This window comes from Leptodactylus fuscus, chromosome 3 (assembly GCF_031893055.1).
Source record: "Leptodactylus fuscus isolate aLepFus1 chromosome 3, aLepFus1.hap2, whole genome shotgun sequence".
NCBI lineage: Eukaryota > Metazoa > Chordata > Amphibia > Anura > Leptodactylidae > Leptodactylus > Leptodactylus fuscus.
In genome coordinates, this window is record NC_134267.1 from 119,960,498 (window position 1) to 119,982,590 (window position 22,093).

The 22,093-nt window shown below is 40.7% G+C and overlaps 1 protein-coding gene across 1 annotated transcript in view; it reads left to right on the forward strand.

The window, feature by feature from the left end:
- The window catches only part of RNGTT (RNA guanylyltransferase and 5'-phosphatase), a 298,212-nt gene that overhangs the window by 22,716 nt on the left and 253,403 nt on the right, over nucleotides 1–22,093 (forward strand). The window contains exons 5-7 of the mRNA XM_075268207.1: nucleotides 1,330–1,405; nucleotides 5,827–6,070; nucleotides 19,334–19,443. Coding sequence (XP_075124308.1) covers nucleotides 1,330–1,405; nucleotides 5,827–6,070; nucleotides 19,334–19,443 — 430 coding nt within the window. The remainder of the gene's footprint in view (nucleotides 1–1,329; nucleotides 1,406–5,826; nucleotides 6,071–19,333; nucleotides 19,444–22,093) is intronic.

A 22,093-nucleotide genomic window follows, 5' to 3' on the forward strand; every position in this document is an offset into this window, starting at 1 on the left:
CTAAAGGTAAGAGACGAATAGCCTTTCTAAAGGCTATTCCGACGTGGTGTTATCCACAGAAAAAAAGGTTTTTAATGGTAGAATCCCTTTAATGTAGCTTTATTGACCTTGTATTGTATTAACAATGGAAAAAAGGCAAGTATCCTTTCTGATTGGTAGTGGGGATGATATCATGAACAAGAGTCCATGGTCCCCCCTCCCCTGGAGTTATCTGAAGTGACAGAGGCAGGAGAATAATAAAATATTTTTCTCCTCTCTCTGCCCTGTCAGCTGCACATGTTCTCCTGCACACTGGTTAAGGTGAAAGCTGCAAGAATATGCACCTCTGCTTTAACCAGTGATATCTCAAACTGTATGTCAGCTACAGACATGACCTTAGTGGTTAAACTAAATTTCCTTCTCACTAACAATCATCAACAGGGACTTTAACGAAAAATACTAAGCTGTATACATTGGAACAAAGCACATGTGTGGGATATATACTATATGAAATGAAATACAGATCTTTATTTGAACATTAATTGTAAAATGTATAGATGAAAATAATTAAAATGGTTAAAGGTCACATGACAAAAAGGTGTTGAGGCTGTAGTGTAGGAAAACAGTTCCACAGTATACCAATCAGTACATAAAAGCTGTGCTAAGCACATACAGTATATACCATACTAGTGTGTGGATGGAAGATGTGTCTATTGTGTATTAACAAATTACAGACCACAGCCACCTGCCCTAAGGCACGTTTCGCTCTAACAAGATGGATTAAGGCTGAGGCCCCACGTTGTAGAAATGCAGCATTTTTTGTTACAGATTTTGTTTTGTCTTTGTGAGCCAAAGCTTGAAGTGAATTTAGCAAAAGGTAGAAATATAAGAGCTTCCCATTCCTTTTGTAGCCATTCTTGGCTTTGGCTCAAAAAACCGCAACAAAATCTGCAACAAAAAAGCTGCAATGTGGGGCCTCAGCCTAAACTGGTTTTCCATGTAAAATTGTTGGATACTTTTGATGTGTTAGCAGTGACTGTACCAAATATGTGACTGCTGAGGCCAGTGATGGGCCACAGTGGTCACCTGAACTGCATAAAATTCTGACCCAGTCAGTGCTAACATGGGATGGACTGGGAACAATGGAAAATTATTATTATTAATAATAATATTTTTTCTCATAGATTAGTCCTCTCTCGCTTCTACAATTGGTTTATGCAAAGTTTGTTGCAAAGTTAGTGTCCATTATACTTTGGAAATGAAAGTATATCTTTTTGGGTAGACGTTTCATATCTATGGTATGTATGCTGCTGCCATGCATCTAATCCTATCTGTTTATTTCTTCCTTAGGTGTGCACTGTACTCATGGCTTTAATAGAACTGGTTTCTTAATCTGTGCCTTTTTAGTCGAGAAGATGGATTGGAGGTAAGAGTCTTTTGTCATCTAAAACATTGCCTTCCCATCTTTCACCTTTTTTACCTTAAAATGTTAAAAAAAAAAAAAAAATCCCATTTGCGTTCAAATGTAAGGCTCTATTCATATCAGCAGTATGATTTCCATATGTAATGGAACCCATGATCCTGTGTCAAATCATATCGCTAATTCAATGGGCAACCAACTGACCCCATTGATTTGAGGTCTATCACATAGATGATGTTGCATGCTACTTACTTCTTGAAGTCTAAGTTCAGCTTCACTGAATTTAGCTGTGTGCGTGTAAAGGGAGTCTACTCACAGGTTTGGCCATATTTAGGTATTGATGGTGTTTAAGTGATATGTGACATTGCAGAAATAAAGCCTTTATTCTTTATGTTGTCGATGAACTTCCTGGTGCACCCTATTTTAACTGTTTGTGTAACATTTAGCTAATTTTTCATAAACAATAAAAACTGTATTTCTGCAAAGGGATGTATTGCTGAAGCACATGAAATCTGATTCTGTGTGCAGGATCTCTATGCACATAGTATAAAACACTACATATTCGCAGTGTCCGTAACTAACAGTACAGTAAAAGTCAACCATTAGTTAACCTGCATGGTAAATGGCGGGAAAAAATACCGAAATACAAATGCTAGAGATAACAATTTTTACCATCTCGCCTCAGATAATATGGAATAAAAAGTCCTATATAGGCGAAAATGTTACCTGTATTTTCTGCAAAAAAAAAAAAAAAGCTCCATCAATAGAAAAATAAAATTGTTATATCTGACAAAATGGCAATGGAAAAAATAAATTATTTTTTTTCCCCATTTTTATTCTGCAACATTAGTAACGCATAAAAAAACTATATATATTGGGTATTGCTATAACTAATGCTCCCTGCACCCCTTGCCAAATTGTTTGAAGGGTGCGGTAACAAAATGGGCCACTTACTAGAGGATTCCACTTTTCTGGTACTTTAGAGGCTCTGCAAACATGACATGGCATCCAGATACCAACTATCTAACTCTGCACTCCAAAAGTCACATAGCGCCCCTTCACATCTGTGCCCAGCTATGTGCTCTAAATGTTTATGCCCACATGTATGACACTGGTGTACCCAGGATAATGTACTTAATGTCATATGTGGGTCTAAACTGCTGTTTGGTCACAACCAGGCAGAGAAGTGCTATTTGGTTTTCGAAGTACTGATTTTGAAGTTTTGGTTTGGATGTCATGACACTTTTACAGAGCCCCTGAAATGCCAGTAAAGTGGAGTACCGTGATGTGTGACCCCATTTCGGAAACCACTTCCTTGAAGGAATTTATCCAGGGGTGCACTGACCCTTTTTCAAGCACAATGGGGAACGGAATCTCTGAGTGCAGATGTGAACCCAGCCTTAAACTGAATTCTTATGAGCACTTAAGACAACAGAATTTAGAATTACAGAACAAGCCATCAGTCAGTTTTTCCTGCCTTGTCAAATGTTATCAAATCATAAACGTTTACATAGCTTTTAAATGTTATACAATTTTATATATATTGAATAATTAATTGTATACAGAGCTTGTTACGTATTTACTTTCATAGGATGTCAATCACTAGCTTTTTTTCCTGAATTAAAACAGCTTTTCTTCTCTCTGACCAAGACTGTCATTTAAGGGCCCATTCACACTACGGATACGCTGACTGATTCTGAACGTTAAAACACGTTCAGAATCAGCGCGTATAAAGCAGTTCCCATTCATTGCAATGGGAGTCGGCATACGAGCGCTCCCCATTGAAATGAATGGGCTGCTTTTTTCTCTACGAGCGCTCCCATTGAAGTGAATGGGAAGCATTCGCGTGTACGGCTCGCCATGTGAAGGGGCCCGGTGCTTGGCTCATTCCGAGCCGTACACGCGAGTGCTTCCCATTCACTTCAATGGGAGCGCTCGTAGAGAAAAAAGCAGCCCATTCATTTCAATGGGGAGCGCTTGTATGCCGGCTCCCATTGAAATGAATGGGATCTACTTTATACACGCTGATTCTGAACGTGTTTTAACGTTAAGAATCAGTCAGCGTATCCGTAGTGTGAATGGGCCCTAAGAAGGAGTCTGTCAGAGCAGGAGTTAGTGGCTTGATGTATGGACAGCACAGCCCTGCTTAGCATTAGATAAGACAATCCCTTTAAGCATCCATGTTTGCTTGTTACTCCTTAGGTGCCATGTTCAGTGATTAGAAATGTCAATGATAATGTCTTGTAAGTCTATCAGATTTACTTTTTGTGAAATGGCACACCCCATGCTCTTGCAGAGTGCCACCATTGTACTGTTGTGTCTGACATTTGCCCTGTCTGGTTCTAATTGTTCTGTTTACTAGTTAACTTTATTTAATTGCTTCAGTCTCCGCTTTATTCCACAATGTTAAGCTTGGAGTGTTCTTTCAATATTTTTCTCCAGCATTTTAATTTGATTACATATAATCTGGCAATTAACTGAAGCCACAAATCAAAATGAGACATTAGCAGCATTTCCTTAAGGCAGTTAAGCGGGCAAAAAAATATGTATTTATGCAGTGTTTGGAAAAACGGTTTTGCAGTATGTGCTCTGTATGATAATTACTTTTTCCAGTGTTGTTTAATGCTAGGTTCTTTCTTCTGGTTAACATGCTTTTTTCTACACGGTGCTGGAACAAGTTGTCCTCCATAACATATCTCATAATATTACACATTATAGATAAAGATTATCTATCTATCTAGATCTATAGAATGTGTAAGATTATGAGTTATATTATGGAGGACAACTTGTTTTGGTGGTCTTGTTTGCAGTATTATTGATTTTAGTTTTATGTATTCTTGAAAATTACTTTTATGAGCTATAAAGAGCATTAAAGGGAGTCTATCATTGCTTTTTTGCATTTCTTATGGGGCTCTATCATTGGGAAAAGTCATTTTAAACTAAGCACATCCTTGCATAGCCTTTAGAAAGTCTATTCTACACCTAACTTTAGTATGTTAACCCCCTCAGTAGTTTTTGAGAGAGCAGTGAGATGAGTCCTCATCTGCAGCAGCCTGTGCTGTACACATAGCAGACAGTGCTCGCTGAAACTTCTGGGGTGCACGCTGGAGACTAATTAGCATATGAATAAAAACGGGCTCATTTAAAAACGACTGAAGGGGTTAACGTACAAAAGGTATGTGTGGAATAGCCTTTCTAAAGGCTAGGCAAGTATGTGTTTAGTTAAAAATGACTTTTCCCAATTATAGAGTCCCTTTAAATAAGCCTATCTTAATGTAGCCTTTAGAAAGGCTATTCTAGGCATACCTCTCCTTTTCTGATCCTTACAGCTGTTTTCCTGAAAAAACACACTTTTATTTGTATGCTAATTAGTCTTCAGGGAGCACAGAGGGGGTGTTACTGTTGTGCTCCGAGCATCAATTGTGTCAGGCACAATATTCAATTGCACCGACTAAGCTGCTCATGGAAGTAGTAAAGAGGATCAGCAGGAGGGATCTTCAAGCAAGAAGGGGACGATGAACAAACATCCCAGTTGCTGACTTGATTGGTGCTCCCTGCACAGGGGTAACATCCCCTGTGCTCCCTGAAGACTAATTAGCATACGAATAAAAGCATTTTTTTCTGGAAACTGGCTGCAAGGATCAGAAAAGGAGAGGTATGCCTAGAATAACCTTTCTAAAGGCTACATTAAGATAGGCTTATTTAAAAAAAACGGCAATGACGGTCTTCTTTTAAAGGGATTCTACCACTAAACGAACATTTTTTCTGATAGCCTTAAGAAAGGCTATTCGTCTCTTACCTTTAGACGTGGTCTCCGCGGCGTCATTCCTTAGAAATACCAGTTTTAACTGGTATACAAATGAGTTCTCCACAGCAATGAGTGCAGGCCCCAGCGCTCAAACGGTGATAAGCGCATCCCCACTGCTGCCCGAGAGGCTTCTGTATTGAACTACAAGAGCAAGAGCGGCCTCCCAAAAATACCAATACCAGGCAATACTAAATTTATATTGTTTTTATTAGGTTTTACACCTTAAAAAAAATAAAAACAATTTCGTGCATTCACATATTCTGAAACTCAGAACTTCAGTATGTACTGTATATTTCAGTATATGGGCTGCATAATATGGAGCATTTTTTGGCGGACAGATGCACTTTTGATCGCTTTTTATTTAAATGGTGGCATAGGTGGAAACAGTAGGATTGCCTCTACGAGGTACTGTGGTTAGTTTATAATACATTTACTTCCAAGAGACGCCCTTTAAATCCTAACAATGAATTCTTGCTTATGGCCATATTTGTTCTTGAACCAGCAGTGTTGTACTTCTCACTGTTATCTTTTTGTTAGTTTATCTTGGCTATTATTTAGTTTGTATGTATGTATGTATTGCTAATACTAACTTCAAGCTCTGTTGTGTTTCTTCTATCAGCATTGAGGCTGCAGTAGCTACTTTTGCTCAAGCAAGACCACCTGGTATTTATAAAGCTGACTATATAAAGGAGCTTTTTAAACGTTATGGGGATGTTGAAGATGCTCCTCCTCCACCCGAGCTCCCAGACTGGTGTTTTGAGGATGAAGATGTGGATGATGAAGGGAATGGTATAGGTCAAGAGGCAGAGCCAGGGTCCTCAGGAACTACCTCACACAGAAAGAAAAAAGAGAGATTAAAACTTGTAAGTCACTTTTTGTATGTATGTATTGATTCTGTTTAAGTATTTATTCATAATTTTATTCTCATATTTAACAACAAAGTAACTACGTTGTACTGTAGGCAGCTCATGCATGTGACGTACATCTACAGTGCAGAGCTGTGCGTGCGTGTCTTTGGCGCACTGGGTGCAGCCCTTCGTGCATGTTTAGATATAGAGGATGTGTCTTGCAAGTTGCTTTACTAAAATCAACCACTTTAAAACCAGACTTTGGTTCTCAATCATCCTCAGTATTTGTTGTCTATCTCTCCCTTGTCTCTGTTCAGTAACATGGACTCCTGCCATATATTGAGATTTCTCTTAAAACAAATATTGTTCAGTAGCTTTAATAGCTGTCAACATGAGTTTGATGATGTTCATAGGGAAGATGCCTGTGGGCTTTACATGCCTTTGTATCGTTCCTTTCATTCCTTCATTTCTTAAATGTCACTTTACGTTATTGCATAAACCAGAGACTTATATTTGATCTTAGCAAAGTGAAAACAAAATGTTAATTGTGTTTTGTGTAATATAAATTGGACCCTCTAGGTAATGGATGTTTGCTTCTCTTCAAGTTTTTCCCTGTGGGATTGTGTCCTTAAGGTGTCAGTGAAACAGATGGTTACTCGACATGGCATGGTTTATCCACTGGGATTCCTTTGATGCTTGCACTCAAACTGCAGTAAATCTGTACTTTTGTACTGTTATAGTTTGTGTACACCATCTGTATCTCTTTTCTGATGTACTATACATTAACAGTTTGTATACCAGGAAGCTAGAATCTATAATGGCTAATTCTTAGGTCAATAGGTCCATTAAGAGAAGGGAGATTGTGGGGCTGGAATTTCTATATGAAATAAATCAAGGTGTTTATATCAAAATTTATGATTAAAAACATTCACACCACTTAATACGATGCGGTAGTAGGGACTGTGCTAGCACATGATGTATGTACGTCTGCCCGGTCAATTCACTCCATTCACTCAATCTTGCATTCACCTTTAGGGCTAGTTCACACGGGGGCAATGAGACCTCCATACAATGGTGGTCTATGGAGACTGTTAGCTTTCGTTTTTCTGCTAGCAGTTTTTTGCCGCTAGCAGAAAAAAAGAAGCGACATGACCTTTCTTCAGGTGGATTCCGCCTGAGGAAAGCAATAGAAGTGAATGGTAGTCTTTTCGCATTTTTGGCGCATTTTTTGCAAAAACCGCGACTGAAAACGTGACACTTTTTTACGGTCCATTCACTTTAGGGGAGGGAAAAAAACCACCTGGCGTTTTCTGAAGCGGTGGTGGTGGTGGTGGTGGTGGTGGTGGGGGGTGCCACTCTCCTCCCCTTTCCACATCTTGAGAATCTGGAAAATGGGTGGGCCTTGGAAAGAGGACTACTCCACAGATGACCATGAAGTCAGTAGCAGGTTATTTGTGCCTTCCTGGATTGATTAGAGGCAACTAGTCACGAAGCAATAAAACCTGCCTTAGCAGTATCTGGTCTTAATGACAGAAAAATCTTTTCACCCCTGACCTCCCCTGACATCACTTGTACACACATGCTAATGTAATATACTGACAGCACAAGTATACCCTACGCGAACAAATTAAGGGATGAGTGGAGGGCATCCTCAAACCCTTAGTGAAGGATACAGCCAGCTACCGTCAGGACACAATAAACCTATTGAACAAACTATCCACTATAGGCCCTCTTCCAGAGGGAACTATCCTGGCTACCATGGATGTAGAATCCTTGTACTCCAACATCCAACACCAGGACTGTGTAAATGCTTGCCAGGTATTCATGGAAAAGCGAGGTATGAACGCTGAAGCTGTGGTGAAACTGACAAAATTCATCCTCATCCACAATTACTTCAACTTTAGTGACTGCATCTATTTACAGCAGACTGGCACCGCAATGGGGAGCAAAATGTGCCACTGTACGCTAATCTTTTCATGGCCAAGCTTGAGAGTGACTTCCTATCCACCTGCACGATTAGGCCTCGGGCCTACTATCACTTTATTGACGATATCCTAATCCTTTGGACTGGGTCTGAACAACAGCTGAAAACCTTCCATGAACAATTTAACCAGTTCCATCCCACCATCAACCTGACGCTCAATTACTCCTTCACTGAAATAAACTTCTTGTACACATCAAGATATAGAACAACCAAGTTAAGACATCGCTGTATCAGAAGGCGGTTAAGATGGGATAGCTTTCATCCCAAACACATAAAGAACTCCATTGTCTACAGCCAGGCTATCAGATACCAATGCATATGTTCAGACCCTGTAGATATGGACAAACACTTGGGTGACCTCAAAAATACATTCTTCAGGCAGGGTTACCATCCACGAACAGTTGAAAACCAAATAGCCAGGGCCACCAGAATACTAAGATCGGGGTTATTAAAATACAATACCAAACAGGAAATTAATCGGGTGCCCCTGGTCGTCACATACAACCCCCACCTGGAAATGCTGAGAGGAATCACACGCAAATTACATCCATTACTGCCAAAACACAACCGTCTAAAATCAATATTTACAGACCCCCCTTTCCTGTGCTATAGACAGCCACCAAGGAATATGGTTATTAGCAGCTCACTGTCACCTCCAATTTACACAGGAACATTTCCGTGTGGACAGAAAAAGTGCAAAACCTGCCCGCACATACTAACCACGGATAAAATAAAAATCTTGAACTCTGATCAAGACTACAAGATCCCAGGTACCTTCACCTGCAGCACACCTAATGTGGTGTATTTAATAATGTCTACCAAGTGTTCGATTGGGGTCTGTATGGAGGAGAGATAGGCCAGACACATAGGATGAGGATGAAATCACACCGACATACGATTAGAGAGCAGAGAATGGACCTCCCCGTGCCAAAACACTTCTGCAATCAAAATCATAATCTCATCAATTATATGAAGATCCTGGTTTTAAGAGGAAATTTCAGAAACAAAAAAGATTGGCGTGTGTGAATACAAGCTAATGATGACTTTTGACACGTTGGAAAGGGGGGTTAAATCAGTCACAGGGTTTTATGTCATTTTACAAGTAGACACCGAGTCACTGATCAAGGGAATCTTAAAACTCTGAGACCCGTCATGTGAACTGACATTTCTTTGGACTTATGGGTTTATTTGCGTGTACTGTTTTTTTTTTTTTTTTTTTTTTTATCAATGGTGCATCAAGCACTATTCCTGTATAAATGTGCTTGCCTTCAGATATTGTGTTATACTAGCCTGATGAAGGAATCAAGTTATTCCGATAGTTCGCAATATGTCATCATTTTTTGTTTGCCATTAAAAAGGTATCAACTACTGAGAACTCTCAATCTTTATAACACAAGTATAAACACTATATTCTCTAAGGATTGTCAGGGTCTGGGGTTGCTAGGTAGGGTGGCATAGACACAAAAATCCAAAACAAAGGTAGAGTTTATTTTCACTCAAAAAACTAGTGCCGCAACAAAAGGAAACAATACAAAAATAAATACCTGCTCGGCTAGGCTCTAACTAAACATAGAATAGGTTACCTCACCTAGAATAACAGAAATCAAAAGCCAGTAGAATCATTCAGGACACAGCTCCAAAAATATGGCCTCTCTGTTGGCTCTCCAGCCAAACTCTGCCCAAAGTCTGCTGCTGGAGCTGGCTTCTTAAGCTCCCTTGATGAGCAGACTCTCTGCAGCTGAGTTGCTGCCGGAACATCCCCAAAGTGTGGACTGGAGGGGGGGTGGAATGAGGTCCCACTACCAACCTACCTGCCATTCCTAAAAATCCAGCCCAATACTGAGCATTTACCAATATGCTCAGCAGACGAAAGTTGTCTGCTGAGAACAAACATTCCTGGCGTTTTCTCATCTCACCCACCTGAGTAGTCTGGGTGAGATGTACACCCCCCCATTACCTGACCAGCCATTGGCTTACAGGATATATACACTCACCGGCCACTTTATTAGGTACACCTGTCCAACTGCTCGTTAACACTTAATTTCTAATCAGCCAATCACATGGCGGCAACTCAGTGCATTTAGGCATGTAGACATGGTCAAGACAATCTCCTGCAGTTCAAACCGAGCATCAGTATGGGGAAGAAAGGTGATTTGAGTGCCTTTGAACGTGGCATGGTTGTTGGTGCCAGAAGGGCTGGTCTGACTATTTCAGAAACTGCTGATCTACTGGGATTTTCATGCACAACCATCTCTAGGGTTTACAGAGAATGGTCCGAAAAAGAAAAAACATCCAGTGAGCGGCAGTTCTGTGGGCGGAAATGCGTTGTTGAAACAGAGGTCAGAGGAGAATGGCCAGACTGGTTCGAGCTGATAGAAAGGCAACAGTGACTCAAATAGCCACCCGTTACAACCAAGGTAGCCAGAAGAGCATCTCTGAACGCACAGTACGTCGAACTTTGAGGCAGATGGGCTACAGCAGCAGAAGACCACACCGGGTGCCACTCCTTTCAGCTAAGAACAGGAAACTGAGGCTACAATTTGCACAAGCTCATTGAAATTGGACAATTGAAGATTGGAAAAACGTTGCCTGGTCTGATGAGTCTCGATTTCTGCTGCGACATTCGGATGGTAGGGTCAGAATTTGGCGTCAACAACATGAAAGCATGGATCCATCCTGCCTTGTATCAACGGTTCAGGCTGGTGGTGGTGGTGTCATGGTGTGGGGAATATTTTCTTGGCACTCTTTGGGCCCCTTGGTACCAATTGAGCATCGTTGCAACGCCAAAGCCTACCTGAGTATTGTTGCTGACCATGTCCATCCCTTTATGACCACAATGTACCCAACATCTGATGGCTACTTTCAGCAGGATAATGCGCCATGTCATAAAGCTGGAATCATCTCAGACTGGTTTCTTGAACATGACAATGAGTTCACTGTACTCCAATGGCCTCCACAGTCACCAGATCTCAATCCAATAGAGCATCTTTGGGATGTGGTGGAACGGGAGATTCGCATCATGGATGTGCAGCCGACAAATCTGCGGCAACTGTGTGATGCCATCATGTCAATATGGACCAAAATCTCTGAGGAATGCTTCCAGCACCTTGTTGAATCTATGCCACGAAGAATTGAGGCAGTTCTGAAGGCAAAAGGGGGTCCAACCCGTTACTAGAATGGTGTACCTAATAAAGTGGCCGGTGAGTGTACATGAGCAATATAATTCAGCAATGATACACACACAAGTAGGCTTCTTTCATCACATTATGTATTTGGTAAACTATGCTGAAATCCAGGAAGACCCAAACAAACACACATTGAGAATGAAACTGGGAACATCCATGCGTAAACACTTCTCTGCATCAAGACACAGTATGACAGGTTGGAATGGGGCAAGTCTAAACAAACTTCCAGTTACTGACTTGAGGATTCAGTGTGAAGTAATGAACCATTAAATGGACACTTCACACCCCTGTAGCACAGCAGACTTATGGTGGTATTAGACTAAAAGTGCCAATGAGCGCTTGTTTTTTAGCAGTCTGACACGCAGGCAATGCAGAGAACCTGCAGAAGGAGTGATTGCCAAAGCAATCAATCTTGTAGTGTTTATAGTGCCTTGCAGAAGTATTTGTACCCCTTGAACTTTTTAACATTTTGTCACCTTGTAATCACAAACTTAAATGTATTTATTGAGATTTTAAGTGAAGGACCAACACAACGTAGTGGATAATTGTGAAGTGGAGCGAAAATGGTACATAGTTTTCAAAATTTTGCTAAAATAAAAATCTGAAAAGTGTGATGTGCAAAAGTATTCATCTCCTCAATATCAATACTTTGTAGAGCCATCTTTTGCTGCAATTATAGCTGCAAGGCTTTTAGGGTATGTCTCTTCCAGCTTTGTGCATCTAGAGCTGATATTTTTACCCATTCTTCTTTGCAAAATAGGTCAAGCTCAGCCAGATTGGATGGAGAGCGTCTGTGAAGAGCAACGTTCATGTCTTGCTGAATGGATTTTGGTCTGGACTTTGACTGGGCCTTTCTAACACACAAATATTCTTTGATCTAAACTAGTACTTACCTTTTGTTCCATCAGCCATTCTTCTCCTTCTGTTACAGAAGACCACCACAAAATGGTCGACGGAACAGCAGACTGCGCATGTCTGTCGGCCATTTTGTGGTGGTCTCATGTAAGTGGAGGAGTGAAGAGGAGGAGAATGGCCGATGGTGTGGAAGAAAGGCAGCACTAGAATCAATAAACGCTGCGCTCAGTGTTTGTGGTTGTAAGGTGACAAAATGTGAAAAAGTTCAAGGGACATGAATACTTTTATTTTTTTATGTAGATTGTGAGCCCCATATAGAAGGGGCTCACAATGGGATGCAGAAGAAGGGGAGAACATAGAAACTCCTTGCAGATGTTGTTCCTGGCTGGATTTGAACCCAGGGCTCTAGCGCTGCAAGGCTACAGTGCTAACCACTGAGCCACCGTGTTGCCCCCTGGGACATGAATACTTATGCAAGCCACTGTACTTTCATTATTTGCTGACGGCACAGCCCTTATTACATATGGAGACGTGCTTTTTTCTTGTTTATATCTTTGGGTGACACAACACCATGAGTATATGCCTGGCCATTAGGAGGCTGAAGTGTTGGGTCTGCCACTGGTATATCCCCTTTCCACAGACACTATGCTAGCCAGTATTAGCCTAGTGACTGTGGGAGACAGACCTGGCCTGTTTGCAGAACCTCTGCTTTATTTATTTTTCTCTTTTGAGTGCCCGGGGATTGTCATTGTGTATGCCACACTAGTCTCCTTTCCCTGCGGGCACTGCGCTTTTTTGAGCACTTTGCAGGTCAGCCAATTCCCATTGCCACATCTTCGACCAGAGTGTCAGTGACCCTACTGTTGTGCAACATCCACCGAAGAGGTGACCATGCAGCACCTGCAGTCTTTGGATCCAGCTGAGTATTAAAGACTGCCATTACTACCTCAACTCTCTCCAGTGTCTGGTGAACTAGCCCCTGGACTGCTTCCCTCTCCCACTGGTCCCTTTTCCACTTTCATGTCCTACATTAAAGAGTCCCACCATGCGCTTGCCACCCAAACCTGCCCAGGACCTACCTAGCCTCCCTCCAGTGGACTCTCCCTCGGATTAGGCGGTCTTCCTTAACTGGGCTATAGGTGACTTTGCCAGACTTAGCCAGTCTGTGGTGGAGTGCTTGGAACTTGTATTCATTGGGAGGAACAGAACCAGCCCTTTTTTAATGTTCCTGCCCAGGGCTGTTCTGGTTTAAGACATGGTGGTTTTTGGTTCCATGTGCTCGCATTCCTTGTTTACTTTTCATTTTTTTCTTACGTCTTCTGCTGTGGTTCAAAACTAGCTAGAATAGTGTCTATGGAGATGGTATAGCCCGGAGGTGGAGGCAACATTTCTTTTTGTTTTCTTAGTGGCCTGACTTATACTCATAGTGCTGTGTACCCATAATGAATACAAGGAAACAGTAACAAAGAGAAATGGATTTTACAGAGAGTACAAAAATCCTTTTTTTTTTTTTTTTTTTTTTTTTTTTCCGTCCTGCTGAAATCAAGCGATCTCTCCGTCTAATGGGACCTTTAGGGTCAGTTCACACATGAGCAAAGGGGAGGTTTTTGACAGCGGCTTCCGCCTAACGGCAGCACCCTCCTGTGTCGGCTCATTCATTTGAGCCGGCTACGGAGGGGAAAGCCGCGACCGCAATGGTCGTGGCAGGCGGGTTTTGACCAGAGAGAGACGCGGCTCGCCGCGTCTCTCTCTGTGTCAAAACCTGCGCGGCCCCCAACGTGTGAACTAGCCCTTACTCCAGATCTCCAAACTTCTAAGTCATCACCTCTATTGCCCTTTATCTGTAGCAAAAAAACTATTTTATGGCTTGGCCTATCTGATGAAGGAATCTCAGTGCTCTGACAGAATGCAAGCATAATTCTCTGGTTAGGCTGTAAATTTATCACCTCCGTAATATACTTTCTGACACAAAAGCATTCAAAATTACATAGATGTCTCCTATCAAAAAGGCATGCATTAGGTCTTGCACCTTCGTTTCCCTCCATTCTTAAAAAAAAAATTTCAGGGTTTGGAATTATGCTTTCCATTCTATTACAACTCCTTTTCAAGTCCAACATGTGAATGAGTCATTTTTATTCTGTTTTTCCTTTGTACGTTTACAGTTTTAGTGTTTCAAGACAGCAAAATTTAGTATTGTAATCTACTATAAATTCAGTGTCTCCTTGTATTCATTGTGTTCAGAAAGGTCATACAACATTGATATTGGGCTCTATGGAGAATCCGTTGATATAAATATTATTCATTTTGTGTGTTTGGAAATGCAAATATTGATAATTTATCTGATATTTTTAAATGGATTAACAATCCTTTTAAGTATAACTCGAAGAATACCATTTACCATTTTCCAGTTTAAGAAAATTTAGCATCAAGTTGGTCTGTTTATGCAACTGAATGCATTTGCAGTGGGAATTCTCTAGAGCGATTTCTATGAAAAATCATTGTGATTACAAAAATATTCCCTATTGACAAGACAGAGGGTATGTTTTTGTTTGCTGGGAGTGTGACAGCTGGGATTTTCAGCAGACAGCGATTTCCAGCAGAGTGGTGGTCAAAATTGCCCCCATCCGTTCCATTCACATGAGACACTTGCGACTCTATCGTGGTATATTGCCTTTAATTCACTCTGTTTAGATTTCAAAATCAAAATACAATAATTTGAATAATTCTGTGCATTATTTGATTATCTAAGGGTAGGTTTACACTACCATTATTTACTGTCTGTTGCTCTAATCCGTTGCAGGATGAGAGCAAAGGACTTAAGCTCCATATAAAAAAATATTTATTCTCCATATACCATAATTAAAAGGGTTGTCTGGGATATATATATATTTTTTTAAATGAGGCTGTGGGAAGGATGGGGTGAAAACCGCACTTGCCTATCCTCTGTTTTCTGATGTCTACCAGCGTGGCCCAGTCCTACTATCTGCGACGTCCTGTATCCTTTCCTTATGCCACTGATTGGCCTCTGTTGGACTGGCGCATAATGGTTCCATAGCCACTGAGATTGTAATCGCTCAGTCTATATATCTGAGACAACTTGTCTCCTAAACAACGAAGAATATTATAAGAAACTTTCCTACAATCTGTTACCCAGATACGTTCTGGAGTACAAGGGTATCCTAGAAGTAGAGCAAGTAAAGACCAGCTGCTAACAAATAGGGAAATGTTTCTTGCAAGTAACAGAACTTCCTTTTTTTAAAAAAAATAAATAAATCATTAACCCAAAGTCCCTAACTCTGGGCCTATCCGTTATAGCAGAAATCGACTCATTAACCGGTAACTTATCTCATTCTAGACCTTTTATAAACCTTCACCTACAAGACTCAACTTATTTATAAAATTAAATTGCCTTGGATCAATCTCTAACATTTAGTTATGACCCTTCCAATTCAGTTTCATCTTCATTGAATCATGCTCATTTACTTATTTGTCTCCTTATACACTTAGTATATGATTGTCATGCAGATTCCTTATCTTATGCACATTTTATTTGTATCCAGGTAATTTATTTATTTTTTAGATATGTAGTTACAGTTTATTATATTACTTTAATATTGATCTATTTCTGTTGCTTACCATTCTTAATCAAATTTATTAATGACTCCCAAACAAATTTAGTGATCCCCTTGCCTAAAAATGGCCAAACTATAAAAATACTTATCCTACCTGGTGAACACTATAGCAGTAAGGGTGCGTTCACAGTACTGTTATTTAATGTCCGTTTCTCTCATCCGTCACACAAAGTGTTCCTTGTGATTTTTACATTATAGTCTGTGGAAATGGACACAGATGGAAGGGGCTCAGTTTGCATTCATTACTCTTCTGCCATTAATATCAGTTGCTGTCATCCAATGACAGATAACAGCAACGGACTGTAATAATGGTAGGTTGATCAAAGATCTAAATAGCTGAATCACCATTTTGATGATTCAGAGATCGCAGGCATGAGCTCCGACAACTCTGCTGTAAAGAATTACACCGGAGATGTCCTCCCCCTAAAAAAAAAAAAAAAAGTTTAAAGTTAGTCCTGGGGCTGTTCCCCACCGGCCTCATGCCTTTAAAGTTGCAGGCCAGCTCCTGTGCGGCGATATCGCTGGAGCCAACCTGTTCTGGTGACAGCCGGGAGCCTACTGAAAGCTCCCAGGCCTGTCATCGCTATATTACTATTGCGGCTGGTCTATGACCCTCCGCAATAGTAATGTATAAAATCTCCCATAGATTGCCGTCTATGGGACTTGCAATCAAATGATTGCAGGTTCAAGCCCCCTAGGGGGCGCTAATAAAATAGTTTATAATAATAAAATAAATAAAAGTTCACCTCCTTTCCCTAGAATACATATAAAAGTATAACATTACTGTGATACTGTGAAACATATATACATTAGGTATCCCTGTGTCCGAAAATGCCTGGTCTACTAATATCTTTCCTGTACAGTGAACGTCAAAATCAAAAGTGCTAAACCGCCGGGTTTTTTTCACAGTTTTGCCTCTGATTTCAATAAAAGGTGATCTAAGCAATAGACATTTCCCAAAATGGTATAACTAAAAAGTACATCTGGCCCCACACAAAAAAAACGCCCTATACATCTCTATACAGCTGCCGGGTCACCTGTCAATGTGGCCTTGCAGCCGTTGCAAAACTACAACTCCCATATATTAAATATTTTACCTTTTTTTTTTTGCTTGAAATTTTTTCCCCCCTATTTTTCTCCTCTAAAACCTAGGTGCGTCTTATAGTCGGTAAATACGGTAAGCATAATAATGCTATTTTTATTACTGTGAGCTTCAAATTCTTGCTTGATGAAAAATACACTTAAAAAATGTGCATTTTTACTCTTTTTGAAAAAAATGTAGTGTGATCTCTGTCGCCTCCTTCTATGGACTGCTGAATATCCAAGTTTATGGCTGCATGTATTGCATTGCTGTACATAGGATATCACTTTAACAATGTCATATGTGGGCATAAGGGGAGTAGTAGGGAATAAGCATTATTTGAATTTTAAAGCACAGATTTAGACTGCTTTTCGGATGGCACGCCACATCTACAAATCCCCTGAGCTTTCAGTAAAGTGAGATGTATCCACATTTAGTAAACTACATGCTTCCAGGAGTGTTTCTTTCATTTATTTTCCAGAAATGGATTGCAATGGAAATAGCTATTTTTTACAGAAATGCCATTTCAGCGCCCAGTACGTTGTGCTCGACTTGTCAACTAACACTCCAAAATCTGTTGTCCACAGGATAAGCTTCTCAATGCTTTTGAATTGTTGTATCTCTGCTGACATAACCTTAGCACAAGATATTGGCCACTGAAATGGCATATTTCTTGAAAAATTTCAATTTTCAGCGGTGCATTTATTTCTGGAAAATAAATTGTTGCAACACTTGAGGGGAAGATGATTACTGTATCTATTGATATATTCCTAGAGGGTTAGAATTTGTGAATGGGGTAATATTTCTGGGGCTCAGTCTTGCATTTGTCAACCAATGTAGTGTTAAATGTGCCTAATGCCCTTTATCTTCTGTACAACTTATACAGAGGATGGAGGAGAAATCGGTCCACTACGGGTCTGGAAAGAGTATGAACCTAGACAATGTAGCTTAGGTCACATTCATATAAATGGAATCTGATCGTCCGTAACTTGATCTAGCTGCTTCTGAAACAATGGTGCTGTCTACGTCTTGCGCTATTCTCTGTGTATCATTTGCTGGAAAAGCTTATCCATGGAGGAGTTTGGTGTTGAACTCCTTCCAATTTGATATTAACATCCTTTGGATTGGTTGTCAGTATTTTTACCCTGGAAAAGCCCTTTAGGCTAAGGCCCTACGTGGCGTCCCACAGCAAAAAAGTGCTGCTGGAAAATCTGCAATGGCAGCGCATCGAGATTCTTCTCGCAGTGCTTTAGACAGAAAGTTCGCAGAGGTTTCCTCTGCGGACTTTCCGATTCAATTATACCTATGGGGAAACCGCCTTCATTTCTGTAGGTATAATTGTCATGCTGCGATTTCCACAACCGCGCTGCTTTTGGAAATTATGGTGTGTCCACAGTGTGGTTTTTACCTTATAGTGGGCATGGGATTCGCTAGAATCTCATCTACTTTGCCCTGACAGTAAAACGCTGTGAGTTTTCCCTCGGCATTTCTGCTGCGGGCAAATCGCGACATTTAGGCCACGTGGGGCACCGACCTTAATCTTACATTGATAGGACTAGGTAGTTTTCATCTGAAAATGTTACTCTGAAAAGCTTAGCTAACAGGCTTTGCATAAATAAATAGTACATGGGCTGTACGTGAGGAGTAACACTATTTCTAAACTTGATATGACTTCTATCTTGTAATCTGTGGGACTAGTTGCCCAACACTGCACACAATAAGTATTGGTGACTATGTTCATATACATGCAGGACATATATAAAGAAGTAGTAAGATGTACTGATGTGACTATATTTGTTTGGTTGTGAGAGAAGGCTCCTATTTAGTTGCAGCATCACACTATGCCTCCATTCGTCTGTCTGCTCCTGCTTATTCAGGATCCCTCCACTCTCCACAGAGTTCTGTAATCTGAGTCATGTTGCAGGGATTTACCAAATGAAAACAATTTTTGTAAAGGAAATAGCCTGATAAGAGCAATAAGAGGCATTTTCTTCTAATCTAATAAGATATATTATAAAGTTTATCGCCTGTACTATTCATCAACTGTGTGCAGGGATTTTGAAAACTTAGTTATCATTTACAATCTATTACAGTACTTATTTCCATATATAGAAATGTAATATCATTTAGAAACTCATAGTTTATGGAACTGACAGAAGACTGAGTACATTGCTTGGCCAATGTCAACCTCATAGACTTTGAATGGAGCAGCAGTTCACCAGCACAACGTTTTGTTGAAATGGGGGATGCAAGCTCCTGTTTTTTGCATTTAGTGGGAATCCCAGTCATAGAACCCCCATTATATACTTCTCATTTACCCTGTACATACATACAAGTTGTTGCTTACCTTGAATTAGTGTTCATTTAGTCCTTTTTTTTCCCACTGAAATTACGTTTTTATCAAGCTACAGAACTGAAATCTGGAAAAGAGCTTTATGCAGTTAGTATTAGTAGCTACTATTATTAACTTTTCATAATTGTCTATATTTTGGGAATCTTTATATTATTGTTTAAATATATTTTTTTTTTTATTTTCCACAGGGTGCAATATTTTTAGAAGGTTGCACAGTAAAAAATGTATCTCAGATAACAACTCAACCAAAACTGGGAGAAATACAGAGGAAATGTCAACAGTTCTGCTCCAGGGAAGGGTATGCAAATTTTTGCCTGTCTTATTAATTTTTCTCCATCTGTGCTTTTTGGAAAATAGTTTCCACTTCATATATGTAGTGGATGTTAGACTACTGTACTCTGTAATATAATGGAAGTGTACAGATTCTTTAAACTATGTTATTGTTGTCTACATTTTTTTTTTTTTACATATATTGCCCTATATAGAAGATCAAAACCCTAAATTCTTTCCTGCTGTCTGTACACAGTGCTTCTGTAGGAGTCCCAGGTAGTGATCAATTTGCACACTAGTTTTCTCAAAAGTTTCATATGTCAAACATATGACAAATAAGCAGTCCTACTTATCATATTAGCAAAAAGCTGCACACTATAAGTAGACTGGGCCATGTCTCTGTGTGGGATTCTTGCAGGATTAAGGCGCAGTGTCAGCAGTATAATATTTCATGGCTCCTTATCCTGTATAGTATAATCTGCATAAAATTCATTACAGATATAATATATTATATCTTAAGGTCTGGGGTTGCTAGGTGGGGTGGGGTGGCTTACACACACAAGTCCAGTTTCTTTAGTCCAAACCAAAGGTAGAGTTTATTTTCACTCAAAAATTTAGTGCAGCAACAAAAGGAAACAATACAAAAATAAATACCTTCCCGGCTAGGCTTTAACTACACATAGAATAGGTTACCTCACCTAGAATAACAGAAATCCAAAAGCCAATAGAATCATTCAGGACACAGCTCCAAAAATATGACCTCTGTTTGCTCTCCAGCCAAGCTCTGCCCAAAGTCTGCTGCTGCATCTGACCTTTTAAACCTCACTGATGAGGACAATTCACAGCAGCTGACACGCTGCAGAAACATCCACAATGTGTTGACTGGAGGGGGTTGGAATAACAGGTCCCACTTCCAACCTACCTGCCATTCCTAAAAATCCAGCCCAATAGAGTGAACTTGAAATAACGCTCAGCAGACAAAAGTTATCTGCTGAGAACCAGTCTTTCTACCCACCTGAGTAGTCTGGGTGAGATGTATACCCCCTCCATTATCTGACCAGCCATCGGCTTACTATATATATTGCGGGGAATCACTCTGGTAGATGCTTGTAGCAGTGCAGGAAACAGGGACACAGACACTGGATTGCACACAAGTTCAGGCTTTATTTGCTTGTAGTGCATACACTGCCTTTACAAAGGCACAAAATAAACAAAACAAAAGCCTTCTCGGCTGAGAACTCACTAAACATAGGAAAACTTTTCCCTGTCTATACAGAAGCCTGGCTACCAGTCTTCCGCCTTGGCAACAACAGTGGGTGGCACAGTACCTGCTTTGTAGATTTGGTTTGACAGGTCAGCTCTGTCAGTGTGGTGCCACACTTCCCAGTCCTCACACACAGACTATATCAGGCCTTGATTACCCAGCTGACCTCCCTGGTGTGGGTCTTTACCAAACACCCTTTAGGTGCCTGGCTGGAATATACTTGTCCTCCCAGACCACCCCCTTCACTCTTTCACTCCCCCCCCCCGTTCTGACCCCTCGGGGCGAACTCCAGACACCAAACAATAAGCCCCGAACAAGGCATCTGCATTTCCTTGCAGTTTCCCGGCTCTATGCTCCACTGTGAACCAAAAGTTCGGTCACCAGACAGCACTGTCTCCCAAGCAGGTAATACCTCAGGGCCTCTAATGCCCATTTTATGGCCAGGCACTCTTTCTCCACTATGCTGTAGCTCTTTTCTGCTGGCGTGAGTTTCCTGCTCAGGTAGGTGACCGGATGCTCTTCTCCATTCACCTCCTGAGACAGGACAGCTCCCAGCCCTACATCTGACGTGTCTGTCTGGACCACAAACACCCTGCTGAAGTTGGGCGTAATGAGGACAGGAGATCCACACAGGGCCACCTTTAGTGCCTGAAAAGCACTTTCGGCCTGTTCATTCCACTGCACCGTAATGGATATTTTACCCTTTAGAAGGTCCGTCAGGGGAGCAGATACCGTGGCAAAGTTGGGTATAAACCGACTGTAATACCCAACTATGCCCACGAATCACCTAACTTGACTTACATTTTTAAAAACTTTCTAATCAATTCCTCAGGGTTTTCTAGATAATTCGTTCTGCTTTTTCACAGTGTATTTATACACTATATGGTGGATCGTATACAGAAAGTATATTAGAAAATGCTACAACTTTTCCTTACACAAACAGTGACATTTCTGTCTTAATATTGGTCTGACAGGGACCAACCCCTTTAATAATACCTACACAAATGGTCTATTTTCATCACAAGTGCTATGTTTGTATAGAGGACCCCACACAGTAATATGCCCCTTCAGTGGTCCCTCACACAGTATAATTCCTCTGTTGTGTCCTTCACATAATATAATGTTCCCCAGTGACCCCACATGGTATAATGTCCCTTTTATGGCTTTCACATTGTGTATTACTTCCCCAGTGGTATTCCACACAGTATATATATTGTTCCCTCTGTGGTACTTCATACACAGTACTGCTCCCCTACTGGCACCCACACTGTATAATGCTCCCCAGTGGCACCCCACACAGAAGGTGTGCAGTACAAATGATGAAATAGTAACTGTCTTGAATTCCCGTTCCACAGAGCTTTCTGTAGCTCTCATCCCACATAACTGTCTGTGATTTGATGTAGCAGGTCTGCAT